The sequence below is a fragment of the Cygnus olor genome, chromosome 6, assembly GCF_009769625.2.
Source record: "Cygnus olor isolate bCygOlo1 chromosome 6, bCygOlo1.pri.v2, whole genome shotgun sequence".
Taxonomy (NCBI): Eukaryota; Metazoa; Chordata; class Aves; order Anseriformes; family Anatidae; genus Cygnus; species Cygnus olor.
Window position 1 is genome coordinate 29084648 of NC_049174.1, and position 21349 is coordinate 29105996.

The 21349-nt window shown below is 37.6% G+C and overlaps 1 protein-coding gene across 4 annotated transcripts in view; it reads left to right on the top strand.

Moving 5' to 3' along the window:
• Positions 1-21349, top strand: part of XRCC5 (X-ray repair cross complementing 5) — a 49486-nt gene that overhangs the window by 2916 nt on the left and 25221 nt on the right. For 2 of the 4 annotated variants that reach the window (XM_040561876.1, XM_040561875.1), the window contains exons 2-13: positions 3027-3140; positions 3725-3908; positions 4273-4321; positions 5587-5709; positions 6295-6483; positions 8976-9090; positions 10758-10896; positions 12866-12978; positions 16445-16507; positions 17183-17320; positions 18609-18699; positions 19935-20068. In XM_040561876.1, the coding sequence (XP_040417810.1) occupies positions 3027-3140; positions 3725-3908; positions 4273-4321; positions 5587-5709; positions 6295-6483; positions 8976-9090; positions 10758-10896; positions 12866-12978; positions 16445-16507; positions 17183-17320; positions 18609-18699; positions 19935-20068 (1452 nt within the window). Of the gene's footprint in view, positions 1-176; positions 411-1297; positions 1347-3026; positions 3141-3724; positions 3909-4272; positions 4322-5586; positions 5710-6294; positions 6484-8975; positions 9091-10757; positions 10897-12865; positions 12979-16444; positions 16508-17182; positions 17321-18608; positions 18700-19934; positions 20069-21349 lie in introns of those variants that run through there. The other 2 variants (XM_040561874.1, XM_040561877.1) reach the window with 2 other exon arrangements.

Consider the following 21349-nt stretch of genomic DNA (forward strand, 5'->3'; position numbering starts at 1 on the left):
ATTTACTCTTTTGTAGCTATATTCATATTATTGCTTCGCACGCTGTTTTGAGAATAATTTTAGAAAACGTGGGACTTTTTTTTCTAAATACACTGATTATGATACTGTCACAGTCAGTGCCCGGCCCCACAGCCCCGCGCTGCCGTCGCCTCTCCTCAGCGGCCCGAAGCCGGCTTGGTCTCGGCTACGCGCAGCGGCCAGCCCCACGGGGACATTTTGGGAGACACCGGGGATTTCCTGAGGAGGAAAAGGACCACGACCCCTCGTGTGCCCCTTGCGGGGACGGAGCCACACGGCGCCGTCTGCCCCCTCAGCCCCGTCCCGGTCCCCGCCCGCAGCTGGGTGGCGCTGCCGGGGGCCGGGCGCTGGTCGCGGCGCGGAGCGGCCGGGACAAGATGGCGCGCAGCAAGGTGAGGGGAGCGGAGAGGGCGGGCAGGGAGCCGGGGTGCGCGGCCGTGCCTGTGAGCTGCCTGCGGGCTTTTCGGTGGGTGCCTGCGGGTGTCTGCCTGGCCTCGCCTTGAGGCAGCAGCCCTAGGACGCTGTGTTACGGCACAGGAGGCAGGGCTGTGCCACTCGCCTCTGAAACTGCGGCTGCCGCTTGGCCGCTGCTGGCGGTACAACGCTAATTTGGGGCGACTGCGGTGCTCCTGCCTTCGGAGTGCAGATATGGCTGTAGCAGCTGCCGGTGCTCTTCCTGAAATAACAGGGATGGTTCTGCCGTATTATGAACGCGTGAGAGATCTGTTGGAGAAAGCTGTGCCGTGGTCTCTCTTGTAGCAGCAGCCTGGTATCTCGGTGGTGCTAAAACTGATGTAGCGCTGAGAGGTTGGAGGCAAAGGAGGGCTTCTGTCACTTTCACCCTGAGTGAAGCAGGCTGGTACACCTGAGCTAGCATCAGTGTGGCCCTACAGTTGTACATCCTGAGCATCTTACCAAGGTAGCTTAGTATCCTACATCTGAAAATGGCAGTCCGGGATGCTCAGAGATAAGATGCCCAGAGACAGATAAATAACAGATGAAGAGACATATAGAGGAGGATTACTGAAAATTTCATGTGTCCAAGGGCCCTGTCCCCTTCCTGAAGAAGGATTCCCTATTGGGGCAGGGCTCGGTGTTCGCTGCCCGCCAGAAAAGCATGCTGGCGGTTGGTGCCTGAGCATTTCCTTTCCTGCAAAACCGTAGCTCACCAGCACCTGCTCGGCTTCTTTGCTTTCATCTTGCTAGCTGTGAAAAGCATGTTACACTTTGGACAACAGGGTTAATTCACCTGTATCTTAAGGCAGGACAGCAACAAGCAGAGTGTGTGCAGTTACTGAAGCTGATGGAGTCATTCTTCAAGCAGCCAGGTGAGCAGTAACAAGGCTCTTAGGAGAAGCCAGCGTAGCCTCGGTTACTGCCCTTATTCTGCTCTTGGCCTCTGCAGACCTGGCCGCCTCAGCCATTCCTGGCTCCCAGGCAAGCTCCCAGTGAAGGCAGAGTGAGCAATGGGGTATTGAGACAGGTATAACCTGCTAGATGACTTGTAGAGACCTGCTGCTGAGCCTTCTTTCCTTCCTCCCCTTGTCTTGTGCAGTGTATGTGAAGGGAGCTAAAGCAATGCTTATTAAACCGACAGGAGATGTACATGGTATATTTTGGGAAAAGGAGAAAGGTAAAATACGTTGAGAGCTGCTAATGCAAAGTATTAAACAGTTAAACTGGGCAAACTGTTCCTACAAAGTTAGTATCTTAAAAATATATTCCTTTAGGGGGCATAAATAATCAGGGCTAAATGTTTAAAAGGTACTTGTGGGGCCATGCAAACTAGGTGAGGCCAACCTGTACCATCTTTCGTGTCTATTCATCCCCTCTCCAAAAGCACTCTATACACTTCATACCTTTTGATTCTCAGTTTTCTGCTTTATTGTCCCCATCCTTTTTGGCAGCTTCACTTCGTAGAGATTTGTATGCATTTTGTTTGAAGCCAGTTTCTTATTTTAAAATACTAGGTACTATGTAAATTTCCTGTATTCCAGCAAATGATAATTTTGTATAAGTGGTGTAATTTAAGCTATTTGCTGTCTACTAGGTAAGATTTTGGCGTGTTTTTAAAGAACCATGGTTTAACCAGTGACAACAGATACGAACTGGCCTGTTGTCAGTATCTTTGGAGATGCAGGGCATAATTTTACTGAATTCCTCTTGTAGCTTCATTTAGTTGGACTGTAAAATTGCTTAAGGTAAGTAGAGTCTGTTAAAACTTTAGGGGAAATTAACAAAGCTAGCTGAATGGACAGTACACTGCAGATAATATTAATAAATGTTTAACAACAGAACTCACAAGAAGCGATTTGATTTTATTTGTATGCTAGTTTATAAATCAGTTAAGGAGAAGACTTAGGCATTGTTGCATATAGTTCAGTTAAAGCAGTGATCAGAAATGCAAACACGTATGCCGGCTGGTGGGATTTAAACCCCTAAGTTGAAATGGGAATTTGTTCCTCTAATGCGTTAAGAGTACCGCTGTGTGCTGCAGGCACTGGTGCTCACTGTAGAGACACCTCCAGTAGCAATGAGTGTCCTGGCTCTTGCTGGAAACCCTAGGAGTGCAGTCATTTTTGTATTCTTGAATTAGATCAAGCAAGTTTGTATAGTGTTGTGTGGATGTACTGTATTGTGCTGGTAACAGTCAAATGAAGCATCTCTGATTTATTTGCTGGTGTAGAAGAGCCTTTAGAATCTGTTGTGTGTTCATGGAGTTGAATAGAATTTGCTCTTATTGACAGATTATTGTGTAAGATAGGATTTTATGTGTTTTCCACCGAGATACCTGGAACATGGTACAAGATTAAATGATTTGCATTTCAGTGCAGTTGTATTGGTTCTGTCCTCCACCATTGGGCCGTGTTAATAGTTATTGTAAAAGGAACCAGTAGTGAAGTAGTTTGATCATTTTTAGGTTTTGTGTATTCAAGGATCTGAACTAACCCCTCTATGCTTATAGTGGCCCTCTTACATTCTTATTTGGTGTTGTGTTTCCTTTCTAGGCGGCCATAGTGCTGTGTCTGGATGTAGGCTTTACGATGAGTAGTTCTTGTCCTGGCGAGGAGTCTTCACTTGAACAAGCCAAGAAGGTTATGACAAAATTTGTGCAGCGACAGGTATTTGTGACTTTGCAGTGGTGTAAAAAAAAAAAAAAAAGGGGGGGGGGGACAACCAACCAACCAACCAACCAAAAAAAAAAAACTGGTAAAAAGGGAGACGAAACAATGACATCCGTGAAGTTATTTTTCTCATTTACTAATAATTGAAATAAATGAGAAATGAGCAAGAATTACTCGTTTTTCATGTAGAGCTAACAGTGCTCTTTCAGCTCTATTTTTATGGGTGAGATACAGCAGTTGAATTGGCCACTCTTCTTTTTCAGGTTGGGGAAAAAAACAGCTGTTTGTCTAAAATATTTCAGCATTCTTAAGATTTACCACAGTGAAGACTCATCTCAAGAAATGAGTCAACCAATTTTTACTTGTTTTATCCCAGACATGCTCATGTCAGTCTGTTAGTTTAATTTTATCTAAATTAGTGATCTCCCTGTAGGATTGCATTTTGGTAGGATGAAACTGAAAGGTAAATCCACTGTACTTGCTGTTATTTTAAAATCAGTTCAGCTTGCTGTCTGTCTAAAATAGATATATATGAATCTACCTGTGTTTTTATATCTGTATTGTATTTTCTCTCCTTCCAGGTTTTTGCTGAGAGTAAAGATGAAGTCGCTGTAGTTTTATTTGGCACAGATGGTACTAGGAATGGCCTTGCCAGCGGAGATCAATACCAAAACATTACTGTACATAGGTCACTAATGCTACCAGATTTTGATTTGCTGGAAGACATTCAAACTGTGATTCAACCAGGCTCTCAACAAGCAGACTGTATCCTTTTGTTGAAGAGCACTTGAACTGACTCAGCTAAGTAGGAGACTGGAAGTTAGTGCTTTAAATTGGGTTCAGGTTTGCCTCCTCACAGTCAGTTAAACTCGGGCCCTGAATCAGTCTTTTTACTGTTTCATCAGATAAATGGGGAAGAGACAAGATTGCAAACCAGACAGGTCATATAGGAACCTCTTGCACGGTAGATGTTTGAAGACTGCTGAGCTCAAAGCATTGCTTGTTACCTAAAATGCATGTTTGTCAGTGCTGGGGGAGGGAAGGGTGAAAGCAGAATATTGTTTCATAGATGAAACACTTTTGTGACATGGTTCATGTTCTGAATGAGATTTTTCTTAATTTTGCTTAGTTCTGGATGCAATTATTGTGTGTATGGACTTGCTTCAGAAGGAAACCGTGTAAGTATGTAGTGTAAAGCCCTTTACAGAATTCTGAACTTGCACTTCGGAGTTGATCTGATTTCTTGTATTACAGTATTGTGTAAATATGGAAAATTTGTTTTGTTTTAAATTAACCAACCAAACAACACACTACATGATTCTGTCCTTGAAGAATTCCCAGGAGACATCTGGCTTCTCTGGGTAATCTGTAAACTTTGATTCAATTGAGAACTTTTCAGTAAGATTCATGAGATAACTAATGACACTATACACAGCACTGATGCTTCACTTAAATAGTGTTACTTTTCTTGTGACGTGTTTAAAAAAAACAGTAATTCAGATGTTAAAAAGCACAGAAAAGGCCTACCAAATTTATAGAGGTGGTGGCAAATCTTACAAAGAAAAAAGAAAACAAAACCAGAACGGTGCATTCAGCCTAGCAAAATAAAGGCTGTTGGAGATAATGTGACTGTTTGTAAATACCCAGCATGTAGAAGATAAATGTGGGAGGTAAACATTGTTTAAGCTGTAGGAAAATGTTGGAACAAGAACAAGTGTTACAGAATTGTCAGCAAATGTACTTAGACTGGAAGTGTGACTGTAACTATCAGCGGACTAGTGTTCCAATAGGAGTGCAGGGGAGGGAAGAGAACCTTACTTCCTCTTAAAAAAGAGATTGAAGACTGCTAATAATATTAAATAATCTAATTGTGAATGCAGAGGACTATACTTTGTGATGCAAGTTTGTATTTTTATGAATAAAGTTAATCTGCATGGAAAGCTATATCAATCTAACAGTTCAAGTTGAGCCGTAAATTAAAATGATGGTATTTATAGCAGTGTAACCTTGAATACCTATGGAACAACTGCTTGTGTTACCTTGTGGGTAAGTTAAGCAAGCCTGTTCCATTTTCACAAGAACAGATTCACAGCTGCATAGGAAATACCCAATAAAATCAATAAACACTCTAATGTATTTTATTAGCATTGTACTTTAATTGTTGAAAATTTGTAGAATTCACTCACTTAGAAGTAGTTAGTGATTTGCAAAGTCATAGCGCAAGAGTCCTCAGTTTTGTGGGGAGGAGTGTTCTGCGGGAATAATATAAAGATGTAAACTTACCCTAAATGATTAGAACAATGAAAGAGCAGCTTCTTCCTAGTATTTTTTTGTCGTCGTTACAAATATATTATTATAGTTTCATTTTTTGTAAGCAAAGAATTATAAAAGGCCTTCTAGATAATATTTCCAACATATGTAAATGTTCTTTTTGTATTTTAAGAGGAAAGAAGTTTGAGAAGAGACACATTGAACTGTTTACAGACCTTAATAGTCCTGTCAGTGAGGATCAGCTGGAAATTATCGTTGCTAACTTGAAGAAAACAGGAATTTCACTTCAGTTTTTGTAAGTATGGATTTAGCTGTTATACGGAATGCCATTTTAAAGGGAACTAGTTATTCTTTTTAATAATGACCTTGAAGGACCTGGTGGTCATTTGGTATATTGTTTCTAAGGAGGAGTACCAATATGTAATGTGCTTGTTATAAGTATTTATATGAATTACACATACCATGAATTCCGGTTATGAACCAAATCCTTTTGATCAGATTGTTTCTTTCCTTTCTGCAGCAGTCTCTCATATTTAGGACTATTGTCCTCAGACACCCTTCTCTATGGGCTTTCTTCAGTTCAATTTCTTAATACATCTTGTTTTTCGATCTGCCTTGTCTTTACTCTCTTATCCCTGCCTCTTGGTAGACATCTTTACTGAAGTATGATGCCCAGAATTGGTGCAGCACTCTAGTCAAGACAATATCAAAGCCAAGTAGACCTGAAGTATTAATTCATGTGTTTTGCAAGCCATGCAGCTCTTTGTACTTCTGACTGCAACTAGATAGAAAATGTGAATCTTGATGCAATTTTTGTTTTGTTAGTTTTGGTCTGAATTAGAGTAATCAATTTTCTGATTACTACTCTTTGTGTTCTTAGTCTGCCGTTTCCAGTGAATGATGATGATGGAGGTGGAGATACAAGTGCCAGCATACATTCTCATTTGCAGCAAAACCCTTTCCCAAGAAAGGGGCTAACTGGGCAGCAGAAGGAAGGAGTTGATGTGGTGACCAAATTGATGCATACTTTGGATGAAGGAGGAGGGCTGGAAGAAATTTATACTTACAGGTAAACTTGGTTAGTCCTCTTTATCGTGCTCTAAACTTATTTTCTGTTTTCTCCACCAAAAGATTAAATGAATTAAATAGCCACTTCCAGTTTCACTGAAGTCAGTGAATTTTATAACTTGGTACCTTCAGTCCCTTTCAAACAGCTTTGTATGTAGCTCTAAAATAGGTGGAAAAGCTTACAGATTTCAGTGGAAGATTATTTCTGTCTTACATATCTATATTTAAGGAAGAAAACTGATTTTCCTTCATCTTCAATGTTTGAGCATCTTTGAGGGAAGGTTTCTATAAATGAGATTTTTAAAGCATGTTTTTGAAATAAATAAGGAATTTGTGATATGGTGCATTTGCATTTAATGATAGCCTTTGTTTCTTGGTCTGAGACTTCTTGTAACTTGCTCGTTTGTCAAGCTCCCACAACTGTTTTCATGGTTGTTGTTTGTTATTAATCATTTTTTGTGAAGTTTCCTTCACTCACCCTGCCCAGCTGATCTGGTTTGTATAACAGCAGTCAACTAAACTGTTGCTTGAGCAGTAGTGTCATGCTACTTTACAGGGAAGCCTGAGTCTGTAGTAAAAAGCAGGTTTTGTCATTGCACCAAAAGATTGTCTAGAGAAGCAGTATCTTTCTGGGCCCGTATATCCTTTAGAATAATCCATATGCATTAAGCTATGATGTGGCTTACCCCCTTCTTTTTTTTTTTTTATTGCAGGCTCCTGCTAGTGTGTAAGCTGTATTTGTGCCATGCTTTGAGGGGTAATCCAAAATCTTTGGTTAAATAGGCATTTGGCTAATAGATTCAAGCTTTAGTTGTTTAAGAATATGTGAGGTTTCAGATGCAGTTAAGTTGCTTATCAAGCTTTAAGAAGTCAGCCTTGCAAAGCTGTCATGATAATTTACTAGCTCAGGTGCACTCTGTTTTCCTATATTAATTATTCCTGCTGGTATAAAAAAAAAAAAAATCAGTCTTATGCAAATAAATTAGTCATGCAAGGAAAGTAAGCAAGATAATTTTCTTGTGTTGTTTTAGGGTTTGATATTCTGGCTATCAAGCAAGAGTTCCTTCTGTCGCCTCATTTTTTTGGAGGAAGTGTAAGGAAAGCAGAGGAAAAAAATGTTTTTAAAGTACTAGTGTGCATTTACTAGTGTTCTATTGGCTGAATAGCCTTCCATAATAGGGAGTGTTTTTCTTCTATAAATACAGAAATTAAAAGATAGAATTAATAAATTAAGCTTGGATGACTTTTTTAAGCATTTGTCACTTTCAGGTATTTGATTTTCACATCCCTCCTTGAACATGTGTTGCAGTAATTTTAATAATGTACTCACAAATTCTTTTTAAAACTCTTATATTGATGTTTCTGTTGTCAGAAAAAGTATTTTTTTCTTCCCTCCCTTCCTTCCTTCCAGGGGAAAGAAAAGGGATATTTAATGTTTGTCATTATATAATGTGTTTTTTCCTTTCATAGTGTTTGTATTAGAATTTAAAAAACAAAACCAAACCAAACAACGCTGCTTATGCTAAGAAAGTTGAAAAGTAGAAGAGCAGGTGGAACTCTCTACTAATGTTTTTAAGAGCTGATCTTAATATCTGCTAGACAAACTCTTTCAATGATGAGATGTATGTTTTGGGTTTTATCATGATGTGAAAAAGGTGAGGTCAATGCTGTTTTGCTTTGTCATGCAATAAAAATGACATTGTTTGAGCACTTTGCACTGAAATTATATAGCAAAATAGCTAATACAGTTTGCTATTCTAGAGTGCAACAATTAAGTCTGTTTGATTTTACTATAATAGAATATAAATCACTTTTATTTCCAGCTTTTAAATTTTGGACTACAGTGCTTAAATTTGAGCAATTGGATAAACACTTCTTGGTATAAGTTCATTGAAGTTCCCTTTTTTTATTTTATGAACTTGCACATATGATGTTTAGGCGAGAAATATTCAGAGTAACTTGTTTCATTCTGACTGAATGCTCTGGAAATAATGAGTTCATTAGCACTGTATTAAAAAAAAAAAGTCAAAAGTTAATTACCACACAAACAAAATCACGTTAATTGAAACTGGATTCTTTATTTCTTCACCTCCACTGCAGAAAACATTTCACCACCTGGAGAAGCCTTTTCTAATTTAGGTTGTTCAGCTAACTACATGCCCTAATTGGGTGAGCGCAGATAAATGTAAAATGCTTAATAAGCAGTTGTGTAGTTTCCTCACAAGACCTATAGTGCTGTCTTAAAGCCCTAATGTCACACCGTCATAAAGGCTCAAGATGGGAATAATCTACTGTGCCACCTCTTTTGTTCTTTCTCTTTTCTGACAATGGTTAATGACAAGATTATTCACACAGTTTATTTTATAATGCTTCATGCAGTTTAAGTTGAAACAATTGGGCTCCTGCATCTCCTTGAAGAGAGTGTATTGTCTGCAATGTTTTATTACAGTTCACCAAAGAGTTCATTTCTGTTTTCTTGATTCCATCGTTTAGAGAGAGCCTGGAGCGTCTTTCAATGTTTAAGAAAATAGAAAGAAGACCTGCAGCTTGGTCCTGCCAGTTAACTATTGGTTCCAATTTGTCCATAAAGATTGTGGCCTACAAATCAGTAAGTTCTTAAAATCGTATGTTTTAGTGTACTTTAGCAAGCAGTTAGGTGCAGCTGCATTTTTATTTTAATTTTTTTTTAACCTTTAAGGAAAGAGACATTAAACATCCAAAATAATAATGGTAGAGATCTTGTGTTTAGAAGTTAGTGCATCTGAAACTGTGGTTCCCACAGCAACTCTTAGCTGCACCGCATTGTACACATATGTTAAAGAACAAAAATTCACGATGTATAGAAATAGAAGTAATTGCTGTCTACACTGTGAAGCTTAATGGTGTTTAAGTTGATGAACCTGCTCTTTTGTGAAGCTTTCCATTCAGCATAAATGAAATGTCTGCTGCTCAGTGGGACTTAATATACATTTCTTAACTCCTAGGCATGAGAGGAATTGTGTGTGTGTGTGTGTGTGTAAAACAGGTAAGTTTTACCAGCTATTGTTCCAAGTCACATCTATTGTTATTGCAGACTTGAAAAAAGTTTATTTTTTTTCAGCTTGTTTGCTTTATACTGTTTGACAGAGCTTATATGTCATCTGTTTCGCTTGTAGTTTTTTTGGTTCCTTCACACAGTGCTAGGAAGAAGTGTATTTAAGCACAAAAAATGTGCAAAATTTCAGTAACTGAAGAATTATTAGGTAACTGTGTAGTGTGGCAGTACTGATTAATGTTGTGAGATGGAGATTGGTTGGTTTGTTACTTAAATCCAAGACTAGGAGTCTGACCAACGTTGTAAGGTTTTAAGATGTATTTAGAAGCGGACATATATTTGATTTTGAAAGATAGGTGTAGTAGCCTTTAAAGAGCTCTCTGCCGCCAGCTTTCTTTTTATACTATGTTTGGTCAGGATATTCTTCTAGACATGTACAAATCCAGAGTCCCTTCCCAAAGGTGTTCACACACAAAATAAATGAAGCTTATGAAGGAGCAACATGAACCAAGTGGCTAGTATGAGGTCACATAGCAATTGGATGAGGGCTAGCAGTAGACTTCTAATGTCTACTGCCGTAATCCATTCTGTCTTTTTCTGTTTTCTGCCCAGTTCTCCATTTTTATTCTCATTCATTTACTTCTCCATCAATTTCACTTAAATAGAGAAGAAAGCGTATTTCTTTCCCTGTAGTTAGGAAACATTTGCTCATTGCAGATATATTTTTCCTTTTTTCCCTTCCCAGTCCTGTAATACAGATTGTATCTTTTCTGCTGTTTGGGGAAGTTGCAGTAACACTTTTATGCTGTAGTATGGTAATGTGATGCAAAACTTGGACAAATGGACTTATTGAGTGAGTCGTCTTCTATCATTAACATATACCTTAATGCTTTGTAAAAAGCACACGCGTATTTGTGTAGGAAGTAAAATACCTAGCGAGCAAGTTGCATGTTAGCCTGTGACTAAAAGACTTTCACAAATGACCTAGCCATGACTTTATTAAACAACCAAGGCAAGAATGCAGTCAGTATGATACAGCTTAATGTTTGACAGCTCTCATACAGATAAAACAGTGTGCTGAAAGCACTGCGGTAGCAGTCAGGGATGTATTTTTTGGCTCTAATTATTCCTCCCTTACTGGCAAAATAATGTAGCACTTGGTCTAAGAATTTTTTTTGTGTTGTAGTAAGCACTCTGTATCTAACTGAAATGTTAATATTCCTTTACGTTCTCATATAAAGCTTACAGAAGAGAAGGTGAAAAAAATGTGGACAGTTGTAGATGCTAAAACCCTCAAAAAAGATGATGTACAAAAAGAAACTGTTTACTGCTTGAACGATGACGATGAGACAGAGGTTCAGAAAGATGATACTATTCAAGGTATGGCTCCTTTATGTGCACCCGGGAGGCAAACCAAAGATAATAGATTGTTCTTTTAAATCATCTAAGTGCTTTTTAGTTGTATAGTTAGAAGTCTGTGATATTAGGCTGCAAACTCTGTAAGCCATTGGAACACAGAGATAATGAGTCTTTGCATATTCTAAAAATTCTTATTTTTCCTACTAATAGGACCAGCAGTAATAATCCCACCAGGTGGAACTTGGAAGGGACTTGCACCTTACTAAACTGTACTCTGGAAGATCATCTCAATTCTGTAGTCAGTATTCATGCTACCTTTACTCTTCAAATCTCAGTTGTACTGGTAACATGAATACTTTCATAGCACTGTTTTTGTTTCCAGATAGGCAACTGTTCCAGATATTCTGCAGATGAGAGAGAAAACCGTTGAAGGAAGGAGTAGTGTTGAAGAGCCTTACCTTTAAATTATTAACTTACCTTTCAATTTCATGAGAGGTCTGATTTGAAGCAGTGGTATGCAGAGTACTTCTTTTGTAACCTTGAGTTTCTTGCTGAGTAGATGAAGTTCATGGGAAGACTAAAGGTCCCAGAAGCATTATGAAATAATCTACTTTTTAAAAGTGGAGTTAATCAAATGTGTATTTTTCTTGTGACTATATTTTGTTACTGATTTTTTTTCTATCCAGTTTACTCTTTGAGTCCCACACAAGTAGGGCAAACGTATTAGCTATAAAGGGCAGAACTATTCAGATAACAGTATAGAAATTGCTGTTAAAGAATAAAACAAATTGGAAAATGAAGACAAATACTGTGGTTTTTATTTAACCTCTTTCCACTTTAGCAGAGGTGTTTTATAGTAATAGCAAATAAAAATGTACCAACATCAGTGCAATTTTTTTGTTTCTTTAAACAGAAATAATGGGTAAAAGCTAGCGCTCTTTGACTTATAATTTCAAAACTTTTAGTAAATCTAGAGAAAAAAAAAATCCACTTTTAATAATGAATATTTCGAAGCCTTTGTGACTGTTCTTTGCTGATGTCCTTGAATGCCCCAGCTGGTAAATGGCTGTGGGATGCTAGTAAACAGAAGCGGTGAACAGTCCCATGTAAATAAGAGACCACGAATTTCTGTGTCAATGGTGTAATATTTTTTATAGGTAAAAAGCAGATGATGCCTCATGGACTTCTGTGGGCATTTTGAGAATTGGCATAATTAGACAATATTTTGCATTTGAAGTACACATACTAAAGTATCTTTTGGTCTGCCTGCTTCTTTTCAGTTTCCAGGAAAATTTGTTTGCATATAGGCTTTTCATCCAGGGATTTACTTCTGTTCCTTCCCTCACCTGAAGATAAGTCAGTGACAGTGTAATAAAGTGATAATGTTACTGGGTGTAACTTAGGGTGGGGGAATAAGCAGCTGGAACAGGTGATAGCTAAAAAACTAACAGGTGCCTAATTAATGCACGTATCCCTGCAATGTAAGGTGAAGAAAAAAGTAAAACGGAAATGTATAGAAAGACAGCTTTTCCATGCAAGGGTGTTTTGATTTTCCCTTGTGTGATGGTGTATCTCACTTCCACTGTTAACACATTTGTTCTATGAATCCCTTGTGGTGCCATTTCCTTTCCATAATTTGCGGTATGCTTTTTCTACTACACTTGTGCAGAGTGTTGTAGTTTATTTGCTTAAATCTATTCTGTGGGCATAACTTTGTTAGGCAAGATGTTCAGTTTCCTTATTTGCTTTCCTGCTCTCTATGAGGGCAGTTATATTACATAAAATGATGTACAGGGGGTGCAAGTGATGTTCATAAAGTACAAAATGTGTCTGTGGGGTGTGTGCTTTTTTTGTTAACAGGGAAAGTAATTTGAATGTGTGGAGTGTAGCTGTAGGGCATGCGTGCTTTGTTAAAATATTCAGAGAGCTAATTTCAGTGTTAGAATGGTAGGCCCATATGCTTACCAGATGCTCCTCTCTTGTTCTCCAGGGTTTCGCTATGGGAGTGATATCATTCCTTTTTCCAAAGAAGATGAAGAGCAAATGAAATACAAAACTGAAGCAAAATGTTTTTCTGTTTTGGGATTCAGCAGATCCTCTCAGGTACATTACTAAACTTATTTCCATTCAACTTGCTGAGTTGTTAAAGACATGTGACTTCCATGTGAATTTGCTGAAGTTGTTTTATTGTACTGGGAATGGGGCATCTGCTGTCAGGTGTGACAGGAGTGACTTTACACGTATGTAGTCTTGTGAAGAAGAGACAGTAGTAAATATGGACATGAGGTGTTCAAGGAAAGCAAGAGCCACTGATCTCAGATCTCTACAAAGTGGCTGCTGATGTACTGTAGTCTCATTTCATGTGAGTAAATTAAATAGTGTTGACAAATCTGCAACAGAAGGTGGTCTCTCTTCTGTTCAGGTTATGCAGAAACCTTCTTGGGCCTTGTCCAGCCATGAGTGTGTTCTTTTTACTTTCTAACAGAAGAAACCTCTTCCTCAGCGTTAGAGAAATGTTAAAGAAAGCTTGAGAGCTAACTCCATTCATTTTTGTTTCCATAAGTATTAGTTGATGAACTGTGCCTTTCCTTTTGGTTCTACTATAACAAAAATTAAGTCTAGAACTCTGTTCTACATTCTCTCTACATAAGAGAGAACTTAGATGAAGATAGCATTGCTCAAAAACTCTCCATATCCCAATGAAATCTACATTTTTTTGTGAATGTATGCACTTAGCTGTACTTGTGGCATTAATTTTGTCATCCATTTTACCTGGAGGCTTAAAAAAAAAAACTCCTTCCTGAAATGGGATATATGAGGAGAAAATACAGAAATGTGAGTGCGAGTAATTTCTAGAAATTGTAAGCTGCCTCCACTCTTTCTTTTCCAGGACGTTGCACAGGGTGACTGAAACTTTACTCCATCTTAGAGTAAAGTTCACCACCCGAAGCTTAAACAAAATCATAGGGTAACTCCGCCCTCTGTTCTAAAGGCTCCCAGGCCTCCTGCTCTTCTTTGAAATGTCTCACTGCCTCTACAAAATAGAATGCTTGATAAAAGGCTGAGGAATCATTACCTTTGCCAGGAAGGAAAGGTGCTGATGAAATAGGAAGTATCTGTATAAGATAACTCCCTAATATATTTTAACTAAATATATTTTTTTAACTAAACATATTTCTTCTCTACAGTGCAAGTGGCACAGATAACCCTGTGTATTGCTAGATATGTTGTTTAACGATTGCAGTGTGATGATCTAAAGCATATTATTGCCCGAGGAGTTAGGAAGTTACATTTGATTACTTAAAATTAGAAGCCAGCCTAAATGAGACCTGTAACCTTACTGCTCCTTGAGGACATTCAGGATTTAAATTGAAGTAACACAGTAACTTATGTATTGAAAATAATTGATCAAGGAAACACATCATGCTTGAGTTTATATGCCCTGAATTGGCCAGGGCAGAGAGATGTCAGGGGTTGCTAAACCCTGTACCAGGAACTGGGTCTAACATACGAAACTTTGTCTGAACTCAGGGTTTTAATGAGACAGGTGGTTTTTGTTTTGTTTTTTATCTTTTCACATTTTATTAGTTTACAGCTGAGTCTCATTGTCTTCATTTCATTCTTTAAGATCTGTTTCACTGTGTGTGGTGCTTTCTCAGCTGGAGGCTTGCCTCCTATTTCAACTTGAAGTCTGACTTTTATTGAAAAGAGAAACTGAGTTGAAAGCAGATGAGAAGTGTCGTGCTCCTGTAAGTGAGCAGTCTTTTCATTTGCATGTTTTTCCACCATTGGTCGGGAGTTTGGTAACACTTCCAGATTGCCTGTATATAATTTAGTGTAGGAATAATGTTTTGATCCACGTAAATATGCCTTAAACAATTAAGAAATCGTTTTTGTATTTTTCAATGCACAAAATATTGCTTTCGACAATTTTTATGATGTGCTTCTCCTGTCCAGATTTCATAACAAACAGGAATGGAACTACATCTTAAACAGTGTGTGCTCTGGTCCTCTAACTGGGAGTGGGAGTAATTAAGCCTAATAGTGGTTGCAAATACCTCAGTGGAATGAAGTTATTGAGGTGTGATGCCAGGATTAAAATTACTTTGTACAGATAATGATATCAGGAGAATATACAACTAGAATTTTCAAGTTGTGTGCTTTCCTTATGTTTTGGCTCCTGAACTTTATTGTTTGGAGTCATAATACTAACACTATCCAAATGTATGCTTGGTTTTATTTTTTTTTTAAACTTTGGAGAAAAGATGATTTAACTGGAGAAACTGGAGCAGCTCCAAATGCATAATTAAAGGAGTAGAACCACCTCGTATTATTTTCTTAGTTATTCATATCCCTCAGGAAAAAAGATCAGAGGCCGCTTAAACTTTGATTTTTAATTTATAAGCAATGCTGTGTAAATCAAGAAATAATACTTGAAAATATTACAAAGGATCCATTTCTCTGGCAAACAGAAAAGGTGCAGTGATGCACATATATGGGTATTTATACTGAGCATAAAATGCCTCAGCTTTTTAAGACAGAAGAGCAAAGAATAATTGCAGGTAGAGTAATTTGAGTTCAAGAATTGTTCTGTAATACATAAAAGTGATCTGCTCAGGTGTAAGTTGTCACTGACTTCAGCAGCATTATGGTAATTTGCTACATAATGAAACTCCAGGTAGTTTGGAGTTGGTGTAATTTGAAGAGATTTTCTTTAACAAAGAAAGGTCATTTTAAGTAGTGTTCTTAGTAATGTGCAGTCTTTTGTGACATCTTTTCATAGTCATAGAATGGCTTGGCTTAGAAGGGACCTTAAAGACCATCCAGTTCCAACCCCCTTTTCTGCTGTTGTAGTGATTCTCTGGGTGTGTCTCAGCCTCTGCAGCTCCAGCTGTTGGAGCAGTGCCCATTAATGAAACTTTTTTTTTTTGTCAGCCATAGAATCATTAAGGTTGGAAAAGACCTCCAAGATCATCTGGTCCAACCATCACCCTACTACCAATGTCACCCACTAAACCATGTCCCTAAGCACGAGGTCCAACCTTTCCTTAAACCTCCAAGGACAGTGACTAAACTCTGCTAGCAGAAGTACTTTGCTAGCACAGCTGTACATACTACCTGTTGCTGTTGAAGTAGCTTTATTAAGTAAGGATGTGACTTTCTTCAGTTCCTTTTTCATTTATTTTTGCTAGCAAAATTTGATAATATAGACACAGCATAGTGTCGGTTAAGTTTAGGTGTTCTGTTAACTACTGTAGCTTTTCACACTGACTGTTGAATTATTGCAGTGGTATTCAGACTCGTAATAGCTGCAAGTACCGTAGTCTTTCATTCCTGCCCATCAGTGGGACAGACAAGGGAATGTCCCGCAGAATATGACTGAGTATTCATATTGAGTGATAAATGGAGTTATGAAACACATATAGGGCTTCAGCTTATATGCACAGTAATTAAAGTTTGTGGCTTCTCATTTGATTAATGCTTTGGTTGTTTAATAATTTAATTGGTCCAGGTACATTAACAACGTTTGTTTTAGATCAAGCTAACCCCTGACCATTTGAATCTGTAGATTCAGAGGCACTGTTACATGGGAAACCAGGTTCTCAAGGTCTTTGCAGCGAAAGATGATGAGGTAAGGTGAATTCAAGTTTAGCGCTGAAAGCAATTTACCATGGACCATAAAAGAATAGTAGTGGTGCTTGAGGTTATTCCTTCTTTCCATGTTAATGAAACAGAAAGATTCTTAATGCAGTTTACAGTGTTGTTCCATTACCCATTAACATAAAAAGACTTTGGATTAGACCCCACATGAATGTCGTATGTCATGGACAATGATAAACTGGTAAATAAGGATATTTGTGCAAGGACATGGGGAACCTGGAATTGGTACTTAAATCCATTTTCATATAGACCAAGAGTGTACCCTGTACCTATTGTTTAGACCACACCTCCAAATTATTTTAAACATAAGAAGTAAAAGCTTCACTGGAGAGCTGAGATGCCTGCCCTTTAAGGGTCTGACTGCTTGTCCTTTCTCTCTGTCTCATAAAATTTCTGAGTTTTTCACACCTAGCGGAAAAGATGGTATGTGCAGGATCTAAAGTTTATCCTTAACTTTCAATGGACAAGCTACTATGTTGGGATTTGAACTTTTTATTTTTTTTCTTGAACATGAAAATGCTTGCATCATTTATAGCTGAAATGGCAAGTAATTTTGACTAAGTCAGTGCTGTTGAATTCGCTGTGGAAGGTGTATTTCAGCAGACTAATGAGAACTTGCATGACTACAGATTTATTTTCTTTACAGAATGCAGCAGTTGCTTTTTCTGCCCTTGTTCATGCATTGGATGAGTTGAAAGTAGTAGCTATAGTGCGTTATGTTTATGATAGAAGATGTAACCCACAAATTGGCGTGGCTTTTCCATATATTAAGGATGCATATGAGGTAATTTTTCACTTTTTCCTTGTTTAGAGAGCCTCCTTATTGTTACTTTGCAAATGCTAATTAATAAATGATCATAATTGAACGATACGAATTGGCGGTGTTGTGTAATACCAGAGAAAACCAATGTGATTGTTGTAGTAATTTTATGAAATAATACTAAGTCTTAGGACAAGGAGTTAGTAAATAATTATACTGTCCTCTATATTAGAGATTTAAATTATTATTATTAAAATATAAATTATTTAATTTTGTAATCCTGGAAATCTGAGTCTGTTGGCATCTAAGAAAGGTACTTAGCAAGAAAACAATGATAACTTGTCTGTATTACTAACTACCTTTCGGAGTACAGTCCAAAATTGTGGTAGATTCTTTCATTGTCTTTAACTGCAGAATTACCTCCGGGGTGCTTGGTAGTGCAAAATTTGAATTTATAACTGGCATTTCAGGCACATCCAATTACATTGTTGTCATTAGGTTTCTGAGTCAACAGGGAATGAGGGAAGGAGCTAACAGCATTTAGAGCTACTGATTAAATTCATATGGAGAGTCAGGAAGATAATAGTATATTCATTTACTTGAAAAGGTTATTTAAAAAGATGTACAAAACTTTTAGTCCTTTTCTTAAAAAAAGTAACCCACAATCACAATTGAAATAATTTCTTTAAAAGTTCTGGGACCCAAAAGTAACATAGTTTGTAAGATTTTTTGCTGCATGTTTCCACCGATCTTTCTTACGAGACACTATTGAAAGAGCTGAATATATATAGCATGGCTAAGCAATGACTAAGGTGGGGGTGGACATAAGTCTTCAGGCTTTTGAAGGTTATAAACATAAAGGATGGAAAGGAATTATTTAGGGTGGTATGAACTGGAGGAGGTATTTGAATAAAGAGAAAATTAGCATGAGAATGTTAGGAAAAAAATGACTTCGAAGTGCAGTAAGCAGTGATAAAACCTCCCAGAGCTCCAAGGTATGGGATGTTCAAAGTGTGGCTGGATGGAAATCTACATAAGAAAAAGGATTTGATGACCTCAGAGGTCTTCATTCAGCCTATAGAAAAATAAGTGTAGCCATCGCTGTATTCTTAAATCATCTTTTGTTTTATACTACTTAAAACAGTGTTGCTTTATAAATATTTTACGGAATTACTTTGATATGCGCTGATATTAGATCTTTTAATTTTTATTGTTTATATTGCCCTGATAGGGCACCTGGGGATACTTCATATTTCTTTAGGCTCAGTTGCTTCTTTCTTGATTTTTTTTTTCTTACTTTCATTTTGCTCAGTGTCTCATCTATGTGCAATTACCGTACACGGAAGATGTAAGACAATATGTGTTTTCATCCCTGAAAAACAATAAAAAATTCACTCCTACAGGTAAGATAGTCCTTTCCCGGGCAACTTGACAAAGTACCTCATTGCTATTATTTTAAGACATTCTAAAATAACTAGGATATTTGGCCTTCCAATGAAAACATACGCCTTGTCAGTATTTGGGTTTAGAAAAAAACCAGCCCTATAGAAATAAGTTACGGCGATGTCATCTTGAAGCATGAAGCCTGTGACGAAACTTCAGCAGTTTAGTTGCAGGCTGAGCAGACTTGAGGGGTTTGCAGGCAGTCCTTTAAAACTGTCTTGTTGAATGTCTTCTGGCTCAGATTTTATCTGATTTTAAGTCACACATCTGAGAGTTAGTCCTCCATAACCCTTGATCTTTGAACTCATTTCTAAGAGATGGCCAAACTGTATGGGATTTGCAATATGTGATGAGTTAGCTAGGATTAGAATAGAGGAAACAGCTCCAAACAAGCTGGTTCTGCAGCCACTTGTGTTGTGGCCTATTGATGTAATGTACAAAGACAAAAAGGCTGAAGTGTATTTTATGTGGTGTGATGTTTTTTTGAAGCACGCACTTAATGGTGTCCAGGTTCAAGGGATGGTGTATTTGGAGAGCCATAGAACATGCAGCCATATAAAGCTTGATTCACTGTTAAGTGAATTTTCACAGTAATGAGCATAAATGAATATAGTTTGAAATCCACTCCAAATTCTTTAATTTGTTGTGATCTATCTGCACATTCAGGGTATATAAAGTGTGCTGGGTTGTTTCTGAAATAGTTTGTGTTTTCTTACCTATAACTAGCAGTTTGAGAACAAATCTGAAACTTGTTTTTACCAAAACAATAGTTGACTATTGTGAACTGAGTTATTTCGCAATCCTAACTTTTAAAATTTATTTTAATCAGTTTAGTTTATCAAATCAACTGTTCTTCTCATTTTCTAAGTGGCCTGTAAACCTTCTGTTGCAAATAAAAACATCTTGAAGACAAATGGAAGCAGGAAGACAGCAATAAATGAGGTCTTAAATAACAACAACAAAAAAAACTCTTTGACTTTACGTTGTAGTCTGTAAACAAAGCAGGGTTTTTATCTCTGTGTCCACTACCCATATTCATTTTTGGCACATCTGTATATGCAGTGTATTCTGTGACACTTAATGATTTGGTCAGAGTCTCCCATTATGAAGTGAATCTTCATCTGTAAATTGTTTCAAGAAATGCATTTATCTGCAAGTGTATTTAATCTTTCTTTGTATGCAATCGCTGCCTCAGCGGATCAGTTATCTGCAGTCGACTCTTTGATTGATTCTATGAATTTGGTTTATGAAGATGATGATGGAGAAACTTTTGAGGACCTGTTTAAGCCCAGCAAAATCCCAAACCCTCATTTTCAGAGGTTATATCAGGTGAGATGATGAACTATATGACATTTAAAGAAACATTTTTTTTCTTGAAACCTTTCACCTTTCTGTCTCTCTGATTCAGCTTGGAATGATCTGCATTGTGATGAGTCCAATAAAAATGTTTTGTATTGAACTATGGGGTAGCTGGCAATTTCCATGTTTTCTGACACAAATTTTATTCCTAAAATTTCTGGTTTCCAGGAAGGAAGGGAAATTACATCTGTGCTGAGAAGTCTGCAACAGCATCACTGGTACTTAGGGGTGCCAAGGCTAGATAAGTTAAAACTTGCTTGGGTATCTCATCTCTGTGCTGTATTGCAATGATCATGATGCAGACAGACTCAGACTTCAGTTTCTGCGCAGAGAGAGAAATTACCTGACAGTCACGGAGGGTTTTAGCTCCTCATTCTGGGTCTCATCAAATCCTGAGCAGAGTCACTTCTTTATTCGTTGTTTAATCTAGCGGTGGTACCAAAACAAATCAGTCTGAGGTAAGCTTGATCAGTAGTAAATGGTTGACATGGTTGACATTTAAAGTACTCCATTTGGGTGTCTGAGTTAATGCATTTTATGGGCAAGCAGAAGAGTTCACACTTCTTGCAGTTATCATTTCAAACTGTCTACATTTTGATTCACATTCCTTTCATATCATGAAGATTTTATTTGCAACTGTCAGGATGAGAGACTTAATTATGCTTTGGAATTCAAGTGTTCAAAAAGAATGACACAGCAAATTCAAAAATAAGGAAGATTATGATGTAATTTACGCAACTTCTGAAATATGTTGTGTACAGGACCATGGAGATATATTGAGTGTGTGATTCCACTCTGAAAATTGACCAAAAATGTTACTACGCGTTTGTTATGTCTCAACAATTCAAAATTATTTTTTTCATTTCACAAGTAGAATGATGTTTCTTTATTTAAAGAAAACTTACCCTAGATTCCGAAGGCCAGACTGCCTCAGTGTTGTCAGAAGTAACAAAGAATCTGAAGGTCATATTTATGTTTCAGGAAACACATAATCCCAATGTCTTCAAATCCTACCCTTTTTGACACCTAAAGAACTCAATGTTCCCTCCAGATTCTGCCAGTCACATTGACAAGACAGTGTATAACTTAGTGCAAGATTTGGACAGCAGAAGGTTATTGCTAGGGAAGAGCTTAAAATGGATTGACTTCTGCATTACTTGTATTTTAGGAAGGATCATAACATTTGGGTAGTATGAAACAAATACAGTTTTGCTTGCAAATGAAACATGCAGGAGATAGTATTTCCTGCTA